The sequence below is a fragment of the Ranitomeya variabilis genome, chromosome 1, assembly GCF_051348905.1.
Source record: "Ranitomeya variabilis isolate aRanVar5 chromosome 1, aRanVar5.hap1, whole genome shotgun sequence".
In the NCBI taxonomy this organism is placed as follows: Eukaryota; Metazoa; Chordata; class Amphibia; order Anura; family Dendrobatidae; genus Ranitomeya; species Ranitomeya variabilis.
In genome coordinates, this window is record NC_135232.1 from 331,349,756 (window position 1) to 331,368,865 (window position 19,110).

A 19,110-nucleotide genomic window follows, 5' to 3' on the forward strand; every position below is an offset into this window, starting at 1 on the left:
ATTACTGATTGACGCTACATACTATTATTAGCTACCCGTAGTGGTTGTGCACTTGAGTATTTATTTGGACCACCACATTAACCCTTGCATATATTAAACTTTGTTTCCCCTCGCCTCATGGGCGTATCTGTTTGAACATATATTCTATGTATACCTCCTCATACTTGTACTGTAAATTATATATCTTGCTGAGCATAGCACATTGGTGTCACTATCCCTGTTATTATTTTTTCTTTGCTACAAATTTTAATGGTTACCATTTGTATTAATTCTTAATAAAAATAATATATTTTATTATACTTCCCTGTTATGGAGCTGGTGGTTAGGAACACTTGGAATGACCAGATAGGTAAACCAGAAATATAGGACAATCTCTGGGGACGTGGGAACTTTACTGACCGCAACTCTGATCCTATCACACACACTATAGGCAGCCGTGGAGCGTACCTAACTCTCCCTAGGCGCCTCTTCACAGCCTGAGAGCTAGCTACCCCTAGAGAAAAACAAAAGCCTCACTTGCCTCAGAGAAATTTCCCCAAAGTAAAGTCAGCCCCCCACAAATAATGATGGTGAGTTAAGAGGAAAATACAAACATAGGAATGAAAACAGGTTTTAGCAAAAGAGGCCCACTAGTACTAAATAGTATGAAGATAGCAAGGGAACTGTGCGGTCAGTATAAAATACTACAAAATATCCACGCAGAGAATACAAAAAAGACCCTCACACCGACTCACGATGTGAGGGAGCAACTCTGCTCCCCAGAACTTCCAGCTAGCAAGAAAATAGCATATAAGCAAGCTGGACTGAACTTATCATATACTGAGAAACATTTTCCAAAAGCAATGAGCAAAAATGAACTAGCATGAACTTAGCTTCTCCAGGAGGAGACAGGTCACACGTGAAGTCCCAGAGCAATCTGGACCAATACTGAATACAACGACAGCTGGCAACAAGTAAAGATCTAGGTGGAGTTAAATAGGCAACCAGCACTGCAGAAAACGAGGCAGCTGGAGCCCAGCTAAAGACCACCAGTATCACTCAAAGCCACCAGAGGGAGCCCACGAACAGAACTCAACAAAGTACCATTCACGACCACAGGAGGGAGCCCGAGAACGGAATTCACAACACTTCCCTCTGTGATTCACTTTTTTTGTTTTGGGAAACATATTGTATATGACGTGACAGAGCTATATATTTCTGGCAGTTGTCTGGTAAATTTATTCAGTATTGAGTAAAAGTGCCATTTGCAGAAATACATGGACTTACATGTAGTGATGACCGAGGATACTCGTTGCTCGGGTTTGAGTATTTGTGAGTGCTTGTATATTTAGTTTTCCTCACCTCAGCTGCATGATTTGCGACTGCTAGACAGGCTGAATACATGTGGGAATTCCCTAACAAACAGGCAACCCCCACATGTATTCAGGCTGGCTAGCAGTCGCAAATCATGCAGCTGCAGTGATGAAAACTAAATCTCTGAGCACTCACAAATACTCAGAGAACACTCAAGCGTGCTCGGGTAAACCCAAGCAACGAGTATAGTCGCTCATCACTACTTACATGCCTTAACATGCTATTAGATTATTAATGATTGTTTGAGGAATGTTCTGCCTTGCTGAATCTACAGAGTATGAAAATAATCAAGATCTGCTACTGGCAACTACATCTGCATTTGCTGACCAGTCACGTCCCAAATGTTAGTGATGGAAGACAAGTCTAGAGAGGCTGCAGGCCGTGGTAGCACATTTGCCATGCAAAATTCTCAGTAGCATTAACAACATGCAGAATAATAGCTCCTAGGTTGCTTTGGAGAAATGTCCATACCACTGGTTCCACAAGTGTATCAATCCTATCATATCCATAATTCCACGACTTTTCATCCTTGGTATTGTAATTTCAATGTTGAGGAGTATGGGATAAAAACTAAAATTTGTTAAGAAATTAATGATACAAAATCTCAGTGTGACCAATGAATTAATAAAGATATCATTGGTTGATGGGAATTTGTCAGCAGGTTTTTGCTACATCATCTGAGAACATTGAAATGTAAGCAAAGAGAAGCTGAATCCAAAGATGTATCACTTAGTTTACTGGGTGCAGCAGTTCTGCCACACTCCAAAGTCCATAGACAGTGTATTCCGGTAATGTTAATCTTTTAGTGATAAATCCTTCTCAGTAAACAGCAGCACACAGTTTAACAAATGAAACATTCCTGAATTTTGTTTCAGCCTCTATCTCCTGCTGTTTTCAAATTACATAATAAAAACCTACTGACAGACTCCCTTTAATAAACAGATGCAGATAGCATGTAAATATATTCAGATTACTTATAATATAAATGCTGAACATACACCAGGAAATACTAACTGGAGCAGCAGAGCACACAGAGCCTGAGCCAAGCTTTACTAACTGCTCACACCAGACATGAAGACTTTCTTGTGGTTCCTCTGTGTTATATCATCTCTACAATGTAAGCTTGAATTAAGAAATTATAAATTACATTAAATGTATGGGATCTAACATGTTATTAATACAGTGAATTTTTTTTTCTAGGTGTTACCACACAAATCTCTATGTTGGAGACTGGTCCTGGGACTGTGAGACCATCAGAGACTCTGGACCTGACCTGTAAAGTGACCGGTGCCTCCCTCACTGACAGCACTAACATTTATTCTGTAGAATGGGTCAGACAACCTGAAGGAAAAGGTCTAGAGTGGTTGGGGAGAATACTATATCAGAATGACAAATATTATGCCCAGTCTGTGCAGGGACGTATGACTCTAACAAGAGACACAAATAAAGGAGAAGTTTATTGTAAACTCACTGGAGTGAAACCTGAAGAATCTGGGACATATTATTGTGCTAGAGAGTCACAGTGTAACAGATGGACTAAGAACATGTACAGAAACTGACATATTGGATACTGAACCAAGGAGTTCTATGAGAGTGACTGAAAAAAAGAAGCTGCAAAAATACATTTTCTTAAATTTAGAGGAAACAGCAAAAAATCAAATAGCTAAAACATATCTAGACATCATTGTGAATTATAAACAGAAATTGCATTACAAAATATGGTCCTAATTCAGTGACATTTTTTGCATTTCTCTTGTACTCCTGCATTAGATCATCTCTTAAGGAAGGTACCTTCACATTAAGCGACGCTGCAGCGATAGCGACAACGATGCCGATCGCTGCAGCGTCGCTGTTTGATTGCTGGAGAGCTGTCACACAGACCGCTCTCCAGCGACCAACGATGCCGAGGCCCCCGGGTAACCAGGGTAAACATTGGGTTGCTAAGCGCAGGGCCGCGCTTAGTAACCCGATGTTTACCCTGGTTACCAGCGTAAAATGTAAAAAAAACAAACAGTACATACTTACATTCGCGTCCCCCGGCGTCCGCTTCCTGCACTGACTGAGCGCCGGCCCTAACAGCAGAGCGGTGACGTCACCGCTGTGCTGTACTTTCACTTTCACTTTACGGCGCTCAGTCAGTGTGGGAAGCGGACGCCGGGGGATGCGAAGGTGAGTATGTACTGTTTGTTTTTTTTACATTTTACACTGGTAACCAGGGTAAACATTGGGTTACTAAGCGTGGCCCTGCGCTTAGTAACCCGATGTTTACCCTGGTTACCAGTGTAAAACATCGCTGGTATCGTTGCTTTTGGTGTCAAACACGACGATACACGCCGGTCTGACGACCAAATAAAGTTCTGAACTTTGTTCAACGACCAGCGATATCACAGCAGGATCCTGATCGCTGCTGCGTGTCAAACTAAACGATATCGCTAGCCAGGACGCTGCAACGTCACGGATCGCTAGCGATATCGTTTAGTGTGAAGGTACCTTTACAATTGCCCAACAGTAATCTGCAAGCATTGATGAATTCCATTTCCATTTATATCTATTCTCCATAGCTGCAATATCTTGCTGAAATCTCTCACTGAGCTCGTCGCTCACTGCTCCGCAGTTTGTAGGAAAAAAGTCTATATGTGAATGTAAGAAATTAATCTTTAATAAATGACATGTCATTGCCAAGATCCTTATATGTTTTGGGTATTGAGGAGCGAATACATTCGCATGAACATGCTGGGCTGGCTTGCCAATCAGAGTAATGCCGATGCCATCTTTGGTGTGGCATTACTGTGATTGGCTGGACTTCCAGTGTCATAGGAACTATTTAAACGCTGCCAGTGCAATCTTGTGCACATTGCAGCCAAAAACAGCATAGTGAGAGTGTAATGTGAGCATGTTGAGAGTGAAAAGAGCATTGGGACAGTGAGAGAATGTTATAGTGAGCGTAATTTTTTCCAAAAAGCTCTTTTAAGAGCTGAAGACTGTCAGGACTATTTGTTTTTGTTTGTTAGGTGGGGATTTAGTAGTGAGAGATTTAATAGAAGGGAGGGAGGGAGGTCTTGTGGGTGTCTGAAAGGCAGGTACCTGGGTGTTCTCATCATTGCAAATACATATTGCAGCTCTCTGTTATTTTCTACATAAAATATCTAATATTTGTATAGCAGTTGTGCGACTGGTGCAATCAGGGAACAGATAATCGTACGTGACAATTTATCAGGGGCAATATGGTGTGGTGATTTCATAAACGCACGCTGAGCACTGTCACAATTGGGTGCTGGTGTCAGCTCTATGTGATACACTGCAGCAACAACCACAATCGGTGGTGACAGTGACATCAAGGCAATGTGATCGCGTTGCGCTGATGATCTCCATGATGACCCCCAGCCGCAAGATGGCCACGGGGTCCTTCAGGGTGCTGAAGGGAAGGTGGCTCTGTGAGCTCATGCACAGAAATGGCATCAATTTCACCACAGTAGAAATAGTATAATAGGGACTGACAGGTCTTTCACTACACCCAATCCAGCAGATGGAAACCTAACGAGGAGTATTCACGTTTCCAAAAATTAGTGGCAGACAATTAGACAGTAGCAACAATTTGACCACAGTACAAATAGTATAATAGGGACCGACAGGTCTTCCACTACATCCAACCCACCAGATAGACACCCAAGCAGGACTGTTCACATTTCCACAACTAAGCGTTAACATTACCAGCAGCAGCAGCAACAGCAGGCACATAAGCCCCACTAAAGATAACAGAGACTGGAATTATGTTTGAACAATGCAGCACACTAAAAACTACAACATCCTGTAACAGAAGTTGTCAGTTGTCTTTGGATAGGACGTCACTTTAGTGGTTCACTAGTGCTTTCAGAACCATTAACACCTACCCCACATATACCTCGAACACCAAGGCTAATCCCCCTTCCTCCACGACCTCGCTTTTTCCTGTTATGTTGCTCAGATAGTGTGCTAGGAGCACATTATTAGCAACTAAAAATTAGATTTTTTATTCTGCACAGCCTCTTCACACAGCTGAATTTCAGCAGCACAAAATTAGAAGGTGAATATGGCATGATGAGTCACGTTACTCACAGCAGAAAGAATTGTTTCAGTGTCGATGATGCCTGTATGACAAAGAAGATCTGCTACAAAAAAAATTGAAAGTGAGATGTCCCCTACTTTATGACAATAGCAACAGAATTTTTTGTTTATTTGGTGTGGATGAGACCTGTATAACATTGAATACATGTTCCAAACAATTTGCATGTGAGATTTTCTCTACTGTATTATGCTAGTAACACAGTATGCATAGTATATAACACAGCCCACATAGTATATAACACAGCCCACATAGTATATGACACAGCCTGCAAAGTATATAACACAGCCCACATAGTATATAGCACAGCCCACATCTCCCCCCCAGAAAGGTTACACAGTCCAGTACTCACTGTTATAATAAAAAAAATCACACTCCTCACCTCTCCTCATGCCCACGCTGCTCCCTGCTCCTGTCTCAGCGGCTGCACTGCCTGGCACACAGTGAGTGTATCGCTCACCCGCAGTGTCAGAGGCAGAGTGGGGAATGAAGGGAGAAGGAGCGTCAGCTGACGCTCTCTCCTCCATCAATGCTTTGAACTGTACCGGCAGACGCTGGTATAGTTCAATGTGTCGGCGGCAGGGGAGTCGGCACTGGCAATAGGCAGGCCCCCCTGCCTCACAGGGACCCCATAGCAGCTGCGTGATGTGCCGCTAGCTGGGGCCCCCTGGGGGAGCAGGGGCCCTAGGCAGCTGCTTGGTCTGCCAGCCCCTAATGCCAACCCTGCAAACATGACATGGCATCCGCTAATGATTCCAGCAAATGTTGTATTCAAAAAGTTAAAGGGTTCTCCTTCCATTCTTAGTCTTGCAGTAAGCCAAAACAGTTGTTTTCCCCCACATACGAGGGGCGATCCAAAAGTAATGATAATCGGTTATTTCTATTGCACACATAAATTAAAATAAAATGTTTTCTTCTCTCTTAGGTACCCACTAGTCCAGGAAAAAAAAATCACTTAAATAGATTCCCATGATTCCCGGGAGCTACATTCATTTGAATATGAACTGCCGAGGAGTGAACATCAAAATGGAAAAAAACGAGCTCAGAGCTGTCATCAAATACCTCTGCTTGAAAAAATGACTACCAAAGACATACACAGCGACTTGGTGGAAACATTGGGCGACTCTTCTCCTCCATATTCCACAGTTGCATGCTGGGCCAAGGAATTTAAGCTGGGAAGAACATCGACAGAAGATGAACATGGTGAAGGACGCCCATCCACGTCCCTCAATGAAGAAAACGTGAAAAAAGTTGAAGAATTTGTATTGGCAGATCCAAGAGTGACTATCAGGCATGTAGCTGAGGTCACAGGGATCTCATATGGCAGTATTCAAAGAATCCTTGCAAAAGAATTGCATATGAGAAAGGTCTCCGTGCGTTGGGTCCCAAAAATGTTAACCGACGAGCAAAAGAAGAAACAAGTTGACATTTCAATAGCAAATCTCGAAAAGTTCCAAGCAGACAAGGAAAATTTTTTCTCACGTTTTTTGACCATGGACGAGACCTGGATCCACCACTTTGATCCCGAAACTAAACAACAATCGATGACATGGAAACAAGCTGACGAACCGACGCCGAAGAAATTCAAAGTGTCAAGCTCAGCAGGGAAGGTTATGGCATCCGTTTTTTGGGAAGCTGAAGGAATTATTATGGTGGACTATTTAGACAAGGGAGCCACTATTACGGGCTCCTACTACGCAGAACAAATAAGATTGCGGGAGGCTATCAAGGAGAAAAGGCGTGGCAAACTGAGGGCTGGAGTGCTGTTTCACCAAGATAAAGCGCCGGCTCACAAAGCTGCAGTTGCCATGGCTACCATTCAAGAAGCGGGCTTTGAACTGGTGGAACACCCACCTATTCACCAGATCTAGCCCCCAGTGACTTCTTTCTCTTTCCTCGGCTCAAGGAACACCTCCGGGGCAAGAAATTTGACGACAATAGCAACGTGATAACCGCTGTTGGGGATTTTTTTGAGGGTCAAGATCAAGAATTTTTTTCGAAGGGAATTCTAAGTTTAGAAAAGAGATGGACTAAATGTATAGAATTGTTAGGAGACTATGTAGAAAAATATTTTTTTTTTTACTATATTCATTGTGTTTAGTATTGATTATCATTACTTTTGGATCGCCCCTCGTATAGGGTATTGGTGTACTCAGGAGAAATTGCACAAAAATGCTATCATTGAATTTCTCCTGTTATCCTTGTGAAAATGCAAAATTTGTGGCTACAAAACATTTTTGTGCGAAAAAATTGACTTTTCTATTCCCGTTATAGATACAACCATCTTTTACCAAACCCAGCACAGTTTTAAGTAACATGCTAAAGCCAGTGCAAAAAAGGAAAAAGATGCAACATTTTCTGCAGCAAAAGTTATAAAGACACCATTATATATACTGTTGAAAAGCTCCAAAGTCCTCTAGTGGTGACTGCAGGCAGTTAGAATTGTCTCATTTGAGCTCTGTCTCAACATTGAAATTACCAAAACAGAAAAGTGGAAAGATGGAAATCACACGATCAATCGACATGTTAATGATAGAAAATACATTTTCAAAATATCTTGATTTATTCAGTATTGATATATTAAACACAGTCTAGGAAGAAAAATTACTTTGCAAAACGTCAAAAACTGTAATAAATACACACTACCTCCTAAATACGGAGTAGAAAGACGAAGCAGCAAAATGTTAAAATAATTATAATTTTATTGAGAAAATGATTAAAAACATGTAAAAAAGCTGTATGAACCACACAAAACAGAGCGCGCAAAACCGGACTCCTGAAAAATCAATGTATATATACCAGGTCAGGTATGTGCAGGAAATTAATACCTTGAAAGAAACATATTTCTAAACTGATGAATACAATTAGCTGTATTGCCAATCATATATGACACTTAATTCTATGTGCAAAAACTGCTACATAAAGTGCCAATAAATAAATATCGATAACAAATATATATACAAAATGTGCAAAAATTGCTACATAAAGTGCTGGTGATGAATGTTTCTTACATATATAAATAAATAAATAATAAATATGAACTTGAAAAGGAACTAAAGTGTACCAATACAGTTTGTATGTATATGTAAACTATTCAATAATTAGGAATGCTGGATATTCTATGAAAGTATATAATGCCCAAAGTGTGCCATGATCAAATTATGAGTCTAGCATAAAGTGCTATGTGTGTAATACATCTAGTATAAGGTACTGGGTATTAAATATAAAGACTTGGTATACACGTGTGTCAATGCAAGATAGCTGCACTATGCCTTTAATCTAAAGTGCCGAGTGCTCAGTGCTAGTATATGGCACACACATGTGCCACTACAAAGTTATATGAACAAAGATCCAGCTTATTGTATAAAGTAATGTGGACAGACCTGTAATCATACCTGGCAATGGATATGGTCCTAAGTGAAGTGCGTGCACTTTATGTAGCAATTTTTGCACATTTTGTATATATATTTGTTATCGATATTTATTTATTGGCACTTTATGTAGCAGTTTTTGCACATAGAATTAAGTGTCATATATGATTGGCAATACAGCTAATTGTATTCATCAGTTTAGAAATATGTTTCTTTCAAGGTATTAATTTCCTGCACATACCTGACCTGGTATATATACATTGATTTTTCAGGAGTCCGGTTTTGCGCGCTCTGTTTTGTGTGGTTCATACAGCTTTTTTACATGTTTTTAATCATTTTCTCAATAAAATTATAATTATTTTAACATTTTGCTGCTTCGTCTTTCTACTCCGTATTTAGGAGGTAGTGTGTATTTATTCAGTATTGAGTAAAAATGCCATTTGCAGAAATACATGGACTTACATGTAGTGATGAGTAGTGAGTATACTCGTTGCTCGGGTTTGAGTATTTGTGAGTGCTTGTAGATTTAGTTTTCCTCACCTCAGCTGCATGATTTGCGACTGCTAGACAGGCTGAATACATGTGGGAATTCCCTAACAAACAGGCAACCCCCACATGTATTCAGGCTGGCTAGCAGTCGCAAATCATGCAGCTGCAGTGATGAAAACTAAATCTCCGAGCACTCACAAATACTAGACCACCCGAGCAATGAGTATACTCGCTCATCACTACTTGCATGCCTTAACATGCTATTAGATTATTAATGATTGTTTGAGGAATGTTCTGCCTTGCTGAATCTACTGAGTATGAAAATAATCAAGATCTGCTACTGGTAACTACATCTGCATTTGCTGACCAGTCACGTCCCAAATTTTAGTGATGGGAGACAAGTCTAGAGAGGCTGCAGGCCGTGGTAGCACATTTGCCATGCATAATTCTCAGTAGCATGAAAAACATGCAGAATAATAGCTCCTAGGATGCTTTGGAGAAATGTCCATACCACTGGTTCCACAAGTGTATCAATCCTATCATATCCATAATTCCACGACTTTTCATCCTTGGTATTGTAATTTCAATGTTGAGGAATATGGGATAAAAACTAAGATTTGTTAAGAAATTAATCATACAAAATCTCAGTGCGACCAATGAATTAATAAAGATATCATTGGTTGAAGGGAATTTGTCAGCAGGTTTTTGCTACATCATTTGAGACCATTGAAATGTAAGCAAAGAGAAGCTGAATCCAAAGATGCATCACTTAGTTTACTGGGTGCAGCAGTTCTGCCACACTCCAAAGTCCATAGACAGTGTATTCCGGTAATGATAAATCCTTCACAGTTAGTAAACAGCAGCACACAGTTTAACAAATGAAACATTCCTGAATTTTGTGTTTCAGTCTCTATCTCCTGCTGTTTTCAAATTACATAACAAAAACCTACTGACAGACTCCCTTTAATAAACAGATGCAGATAGTATGTAAATATATTCAGATTACTTATAATATAAATGCTGAACATACACCAGGAAATATTAACTGGAGCATCAGAGCACACAGAGCCTGAGACAAGCTTTACTAACTGCTTACACCAGACATGAAGACTTTCTTGTGGTTCCTCTGTGTTATATCATCTCTACAATGTGAGTTTGAATTAATGCAAAAATTAAAAATTACATTAAATGTATGGGATCTAAAATGTTATTTATACAGTGAATATTTTTTTTCTAGGTGTTACCACACAAATCTCTATGGTGGAGACTGGTCCTGGGACTGTGAGACCATCAGAGACTCTGGACCTGACCTGTAAAGTGACCGGTGCCTCCCTCACTGACAGCGCTAACATTTATTCTGTAGAATGGGTCAGACAACCTGAAGGAAAAGGACTAGAGTGGCTGGGGAGAATACTATTTCAGAATGACAAATATTATGCCCAGTCTGTGCAGGGACGTATGACTCTAACAAGAGACACAAATAAAGGAGAAGTTTATTGTAAACTCACTGGAGTGAGACCTGAAGAATCTGGGACATATTATTGTGCTAGATACTCACAGTGTAACAGATGGACTGAGGATATGTACAGAAACTGACATATTGGATACTGAACCCAGGAGTTCTATGAGAGTGACTGAAAAAAAGCTGCAAAAACACAATTTTCTTAAATTTATTTAGGGGAAACTTGGCAAAAATTCAAATAGCTAAAACATGTCTAGATACTATTGTGAATTATAAACAGAGAAATTGCATTGCAAAATATGGTCCTAAATCAGTGACAATTTTTTGCTTTTCTCTTGTACTCCTGCATTGAATCATCTCTTACAATTGTCCAACAGTAATTTGCAAGCATTGATGGATTCCTTTTCCTTTGATATCTATTCTCCATAGCTGCAATATCTTGCTGAAATCTCTCACCGTGATCGTCGCTCACTGCTCCGCGGTTTGTAGGAAAAAAGTCTAGATGCAAATGTAAGAAATTAATCTTTAATAAATTACATGTTACAGCCAAGATCCTTATATGTTTTGAGCAGTGATGAGCAAATACATTCGCATGAACATGTTGGGCTGGCTTGCCAATCACAGTAATGCCGGTGCCATCTTTGGTGTGGCATTACTGTGATTGGCTGGATTTCCAGTGTCATAGGGACTATAACGCCATCTTGTGCACATTGCAGCCGGAAACAGTGTAGTGAGAGCATAGTGTGAGCGTAGGGAGAAGGAAAGGAGCGTTGGGACAGTGATAGAAAGTTATAGTGAGCCTTATTTATTTCAAAAAGCTCTTTTAAGAGCTGAAGGCTGTCAGGATTACTTGCTTTTGTTTGTTAGGTGGGGATTTATTGTGAGAGAAGGTAGGGAGGGTGGGTGGGTGAAAGGTAGGTACCTGGGTGTTCTCAGCATTGCAAGTACATACTGCAGCTCTGTTATTTTCTACTAAAAAAATATAATACTTGTCTAGCAGTTGTGCGACTGGTGCAATCTGGTACAGATAATCGTAGGTGACAATTTATCAGGGGCAATAATCTTCATTACTCCTCATTTGCACTGTGTTAGCAAGCCAATTTAAAAAAATAGCCACAGATTGCTAGATACAGTGAATTTATACGTAAGACCTTTGTAAGGGTACTTGTGAAAAATTAAGCCAGTATTTTTTTGTTTCATAAGCATAACGCATTGAAAATGCGAAAGGGTGACGTTAAAGGATGTGGGTGGGGTAGTGCCCGCCAATTCCATGTGACAGATCTGAAGGTCACTCTATCTTCTTCTAGATTCCTGTCAAAATTTGATCAGCACGCTATACCACTATTGAACCCAGACAAGTGGCTCCAGTGTGTTGACAAACAGCACCACCAAGTCTACAACATGCTTAAGTCTCATTAGCCATGAGGATGGGCCTCTGAATCCTCAATCTGGTCCTTCTTCCTCCCACTATCAAGAGTCCCAGGAGACATATGACCCCAATGCTGGCACTTTGAGGAATTATTTATGTTCCTTTGTCATTTGTCAGGCCTCTCAACGTGCAACATTAAAGAGGGTCAAGATGAGGTGGAGTGCAGTGATGCCCAAGCCTTTGATTACCCACTGTCAGGAGAAATACACATTGGGGAAGGTCAATTGATGTTTGAAGAGGTGGAGGATAATCATGAGGCACAGTTGCCATCAGGTCAGCCTCAAATTGCAACTCAGAAGGAGGATCAGATTGAGGAATTTGAAACTGACATGGTCGATGATGAGGCCACTGATCCAACCTGGCATGATGGCACGCCTAACGAGCACAGCAGTGCAGAGAGGGACGGATCCTTAGTAGTGATGAGTGAGCATACTCGGTAATGCTCGTTACTCGCCCGAGCATCGCAGTACTCGCGATACTCAGCAATCACCGAGCATTTCCGAGTTGGCTTGGCGGGAGCTCGGGTCCCCAGCCTGCATGATTGGCACTCTTTACAGAGCCAATCAACATGCAGGGATTGTCTGCCGCACACTGTAATGCCGTAGCCATCTTGGTTGTGACATTACAGTGATTGGCTAGCCTCACAGTGTCATCAGGTCTATAAAAGACCTGGCGTCGCCTTGCTCATTGCACTCAGCTCCTGATTCAGACAGTGTATGGACAGATGCTGCCGAGATAGGGTCAGATTTGGGGGTTTATCAGTTAGTGTGGGTATACAATCTGATTGGACACAAATCCAACTAAACCAACAGTCCTTCTAAGGACTAATTACGGAGTTTATAGATTGCAGTGCTAGGTAGGCAGGGTATGTGGCTCTATACATATCAGTGCAAGGCATGCAGGCACTGTATTTGGGTATATAGATATTATTGCATACATCAAGAGGGTCCATTCCATTACTGTCTGCTGCTGCAGCTTATTACATATATACCTAGCTGCAGGTATCAGTGGCTAGGAAGAATTTTGTTGGCATATTAATCCTGATTATTTTATTGCAAAGCAATCCAGAGCTCCACTTTTTTTTTTGCTTGTTCACATATTGAACATTGTTTTTGTGGTCATTTAGAACACCAGGGTGCACGCATTCCGTGATGCAGCAGCCACTTTATTTTTTGGCAAGGGTGTTTATGATGCCCGTAAATATTTTATTAAAAAAAAAAATTATGTGTACCCCCTCAGGGGGAAATGTTTGTAAGCTCATACACTTAGTATATGGGCATTCCAAGTATAGGAGACCCATTCATTTAAATTTGGAAAAGATTAATAGGACATCCTCCACGTCTCTTCAGACACCACTGCTAGAACACTAGGGTGAACATATTCCGTGATACAACAGCCAATCTATATTTTGGCAAGGGTGTTTATGATGCCCATAAATATTTTATTTAAAAAAAATCATGTGTATTCCCCAGGGGGAAATGTTTGTCAGCCCATACGCTTAGTGTATGGACATTCCAAGTATAGGAGACCAGCTCCTTTATAATGGGAACTTTTTTATGAGGCCATCCTCCATAATTCTTTCAAGGGGCATTGCAGTGCCTCCTAATTTTTTGCAGGCCTTGCATTTACTGCATAGGCAAACACTATGGGAGACCCACTTCCTAATAATGGGAACATTGTTTTCAGAAGTCCCACCTCTACGTCTCTTCCAAGGCTTATTGGGGTGCATGCAAATTTGGTGCAGTGCAGGCCTTGCATTAAATACGTAAGCAAACAGTATGGCAGTACCAAATGAATAATGTGAATTTGGTTTTCCTGTGGACATCGAGTATGTGGGCTCAAAGGCTTATTGGGGTGCGTGTAACTTTGGGGCAGAGCAGGCCTTGCATTCAATGCATAGGCAAACAGTATGGCAGTACCAAATGACAAATGTGAACTAGGTTTTCCTGTGGCCATCCAGTACGTGGCCTCAAAGGCTTATTGGGGTACATGTAACTCTGGGGCAGGGCAGGCCCTACATTCAATGCATAGGGAAACAGTATGGTAGGACCAAATGAATAATGTGAACTAGATTTTCCTGTGGCCATCCAGTACGTGGGTTCAAAGGCTTAGTGGGGTGTTGTAACTTTGGGGCAGGCCTTGCATTCAATGCATAGGCAAACAGTATGGCAGTACCAAATGACAAATGTGAACTAGGTTTTCCTGTGGCCATCCAGTACGTGGGCTCAAAGTCTTATTGGGATGCCTGAAACTTTGGGGCAGGGCAGGCCTTGCATTCAATGCATAGGCAAACACTATGGGAGAGCCACTTTCTTATAATGGGAACAATTTTTCAAAAGGCCTGGAAGGGGCATTGTGGTGTGTCACCATTTTTGGCAGCCCAGCCACTCACTGCATAGGCAATAACAGTATAGAAGACCCACTGTTTAATAATGGCCCTTTAAGAATATTAATGCCGCCTGATGCCCCTATAAAAATAGGCTTTGTGACTTTAAGAGTCCCTTTTTCATAAATGAAACAAGATGTGTCTGATGATGTGTCACACACCACATGGCCAGCTAAGGTTGTTAAATGTTACAATGACATTTCCCAGTGAATGCATTTGTATTGGTTGAAAGCAATGCTAAAGTAAAAAAACGCATCAAAAACGCTACTTGTGAACATAGCCAAAGTGGTGGAGGTGCATTTTTGGGGGGTTTTTTATTTTGCCTAACATACAAATGATTACCCTGGAAAGGATGTTCCTTAATATATTTCCCAGGAAAATCCATTTTGTTTTTGTTTTTGTATGTTTTAGTTTGCGGCAGTAAAAGTGGCGTCACACTCTGACAACATTGGTCACAGCTGTGACCTAGGAGTCTGAAATGCTTCCAGGAGTCTTCCCCATGATGTTCCCATGTCCTTAGAGCACTGTTCCCATCGATATCTGATGGATTTTAAACCGTAAAAGTACCCCCGGGGGGGATCACGGCAAAAATGCTTGGGTTTTCCATAGACTTACATTGGGCTCGTTGCTCGGGTCAAGTAGCTGAATATTCCAATTTGCTCGACCCAAACAACGAGCACCTGAGCATTTTAGTGCTCGTCCATCACTAGTAATCAGTTCAGGCCATGTTTGTGGAGTACTCAAAGCAGCACAACACGGTACACACATCCCACATGAAGGCCCAGAAGTAGGTCTTAAAGTGGTGTTGTTCTGCAGAGTGACTCGCTTGTGCATGTTGCAGCTGAAACCCCACTATCGTGTGCTGCTGTTCGCACAGTCTCTCCAGCATACTCAAGCTGGAGTTCCCCCTTGTGGGTATGTTGCACATGAGGTGGGGAACAGAAAGGCAAAAGTGAAGTTGCATCGCAGACAGGTGAGCAGAAGAATGGTGACAACGCCAAAAGCACTTTCTCGCTGGATGAGGAGATGGTGGAAGAAACGGAATAGGAGGAGGCAATATGGAAAGAAAAAAGGCTAGGGGCCAGGTGCAGTGAGCAGTAGCAGCCAACTTAAAGGATAGGGGTCGGCCTCAACACTTTTTCACCCTGTTCCCTCATTTGCTGTGCAGCTGGGGCAGCGTGACCACCACCTCTTCCTCGGAATTTCACACGTCCCTTGGATTTCATTGACTCCATGTAGGGTCTAGGACTGCATCATCACACCTCTCCAGTTTGTCCAGAACTCTGCTGCCATACTAATCCACTTTTGTCCATGATACTCATCTGCTTCTCACATCTGCAAATCCCATCATTGTCTCCCAATTCCATAACCTATCCACTTCAAGCTATTAACACAAACCTACAAAGCCATGCATAACCTGTCTCCCCATATGTCTCTGAACTAATCTCCCGCCACATAATCTGTAGTCTACCTAAGACCTCTTTCTCTCCTCCACAATCATTATTTCCACATCCAATCACCTGCAAGACTTCTCCCAAGTAGAGATGAGTGAATATTTCAATGTTTGGTTCAGATTACATTCGCCAAATTTGCAATATTCGCCGAATAATTCATTGAATATTTGCCGAACATAACCGAACGCCATTCTTGTCAGGCAAAAACAAACGCATGGACAACACCTTATAACGGCTGAAAATACTGCCAAAACACATCAAATCAGGGACAGAAACAAGGAAAATGGCCTCAATTCACTCACATTATGGATTTTAGCATGGCACTGCAGCAATCAGCCGGGCATGAGGTATCGTGGTCTGGGACAGCATTTACAGTTTTCAATTGAACGTCACAGTAAGACGAGGTGGGTGAGGGATCGGTATAGGGCTCCTTTGCTGGGGGACCTGAGACCACATGCAATACCTCTACCTGCTTTCATGCTGAGCAACACTCAGGTGGTACAAATATCAGTTTTCTAGACTACCATTGTCAGAAAAATTTAAGGATAGTAACACGGGTAGTTGAGTTCAAGGAAATGCGTGCCTGACAGTCTCTGAGGCCTACTGCTACAGTCAACACACATGAAGCAGATCCAACCAGGAGTGTTCACGCTTCCAAAAATTATTGGCAGACACCACCAAAGTGGCATCAATTTCACCACAGTAGAGATAGTATAATAGAGATCGACAGGTCTTCCACTACACCCATTTCAGCAGATGGACACCCAATCAGGAGTGTTCACATAAACAAATGAGGGCCTTACACCACAGAAGTGGCATCAATTTCAACACAGTAGAAATAGTATAATAGGGACCAACAGTTCTTCCACTACAACCAATACAGCAGATGGACACCCAACCAGGAGTGTTCACATTTTAAAAACTGAGTGCTTGACACCACCGAAGTGGAATAACTGTCATGAGAATAGAAATAGTATAATTGGGACTGAGACATCTTCCACTACAGCTAACCCAGCAGATATAAGCCAAACATGACAGTTCACATTTTCACAAATTTGTGTTAACATCAGCAGCAGAAGCCACAGCATGCACAGAAGCCACACTAAAGATATCACAGAGTGCAGTTACGTGACATTAATGCATCACACTAAAAAATGAAATATCACCTAGTCTGTACAGTCTGCGATTGGGGTGCAAAATTTCCTTAGAGATCCATGACTTGATTATCTTAATGAAAGTTAACTGGTCTGCACTTCAGGGGACAGCCGGCTGCGCTTATCCATCAGGACACTATCAGCAGCCCTAAAGACACGTTCTGAGAGAACGCTGGCTGCCGGGCATGATAAAACCTACAAGGCGTGAGAGGCGAGCTCAGGACACTCATCAATTTTGGAAGACCAAAATGTGAAATGGTCCAAACCCTCCCTGATGGCATTGATATTTAGTACTAGATGCTCCTGCAGCATCTTCTCCATTCGTTCACACATGTAAGACTTGGATTTTGTTGTGCTGATGCATGAGTTGGTCTAAAAACAGTGCCAAAGGACTCACAGAATATGCTTCTTGAACTTCCACCACTGTTGCTGCTGCTAATGTTTTGGCATTGACGAATTGACGTGCCGAAGGTTGGAAGTCTACAGCTGCGATGCAAACTGTGTGCTTTACTGCTATCTTGGGGAAAAGCTCTCTTAAGGTTGTGTTAAAGCGTGTTTCGATGATCCAGCATTCACGGGTTCCTTTCTAGGGCTAGAATCATCGAGCAAAATTTGGTTTTATCACTTGGATCTAATAAAGTGGCAACTCAGTAGTCAGCATTATTCCTAATCATAACTATATGAGGATCATGTTGCAGCAAGAAGGCATTCATATGTCAGGCTCTACCATGAGGTCCAAGCCCATACTGTGTTGGTGGCTGGGTAACAATGAGGCTTGTTTCCTCCATCCTTTCCCGCCAACCACGAACAACAGAGAGAGGAGGATTATCCTCTTCATTTGACAGTTGCTCACGCATCACCTCTTCCTCCTCCATTTGTTCCTCGGATCTTGCAACTTCGATAACAGTTTGTCTGTTATCACCATCCACCCTCGAGTGCAATAATCCACCCTCCCTTGGAACCACCTGTGTGATGACAGTCTTGAACTTAGAGAAAATGTTATCCTTTCCGCATCCTCTTCTTGTGGGACCACCATCTTCTCCCGCAGGCTATTCAAAGTCTGCTCCAGCATATAGATGACCAGAATAGTGATGTTGATGACAGCGTCATCAGCAGTAATCATCTTAGTAGCCATTTCAAAACTATGCAGTGCAGAAGGGTGCAGAGGTCCTGTGCCCACTCTGTAAATGTGATATGCATCATGGCCGTACTGCGTTGGCCCAAGCTATACAACATGACATAGTACATTAGGGCTCGTTGCTGCTGCCACAGTGGATGCAACATGTGCAGAGTGGAATTCCACCATGTCGGTACATTGCATATCAACCTATTAACTGGCACGGACAAAGATCTCTGTATCGATGCAATTCGATGGGCAGAGGGGTGAGAAAAGAGGAAATGACCACACAGTTTACGTGCTTTCTGGAGCAGCTCACCCAGGCTGAGAAGCCATTTCACCACCAGGTTGAGGATATGATCCATGCACGGCACGTGTGTGAGCTTGCCTCGCTGTAGGGCCGCCACCAGGTTTACACCATTATCAGACATGGCCTTCCCTGGATGCAGATTCAGCGGAGACAGCCATTGATCAAACTCAGTCTGGAGAGCTGTCCACAATTCTTTAGCTGTGTGACTGCGATCTCCAAGGCATATCAATTTTAAGACTGCCTGATTGTGGTGAGCCCTGGCTGTGCATTATGGAGGTGTTGAGGGTTCGCTTTGCACTGTTGGACCGCGTGCCTCATTAAGGCAGAGGTTGAGGGTGCAGATAGAGGCCCTAAAAGAGATAGAGGAGGCAGAAGCAGAGTAGGAAGTGTTAAATGTAGAGGTTAGTCCTGCAAGCCTTGGGGATTCCAAGACTTGTGGAGCAGCGCCTGTCCCCACAGCCACCATAGTCACCCAGTGCCCAG

At 42.1% G+C, this 19,110-nt stretch overlaps 1 gene segment (V, D, J or C); it reads left to right on the plus strand.

Annotated features, from left to right (window-relative positions):
* Positions 1 to 10,164: 10,164 nt before the first annotated feature.
* The window catches only part of LOC143817389 (immunoglobulin gamma-1 heavy chain-like), a 768,241-nt gene continuing 759,295 nt past the window's right edge, over positions 10,165 to 19,110 (plus strand). The window contains 2 exon segments of the C gene segment in view: positions 10,165 to 10,464; positions 10,553 to 10,866. Coding sequence covers positions 10,419 to 10,464; positions 10,553 to 10,866 — 360 coding nt within the window.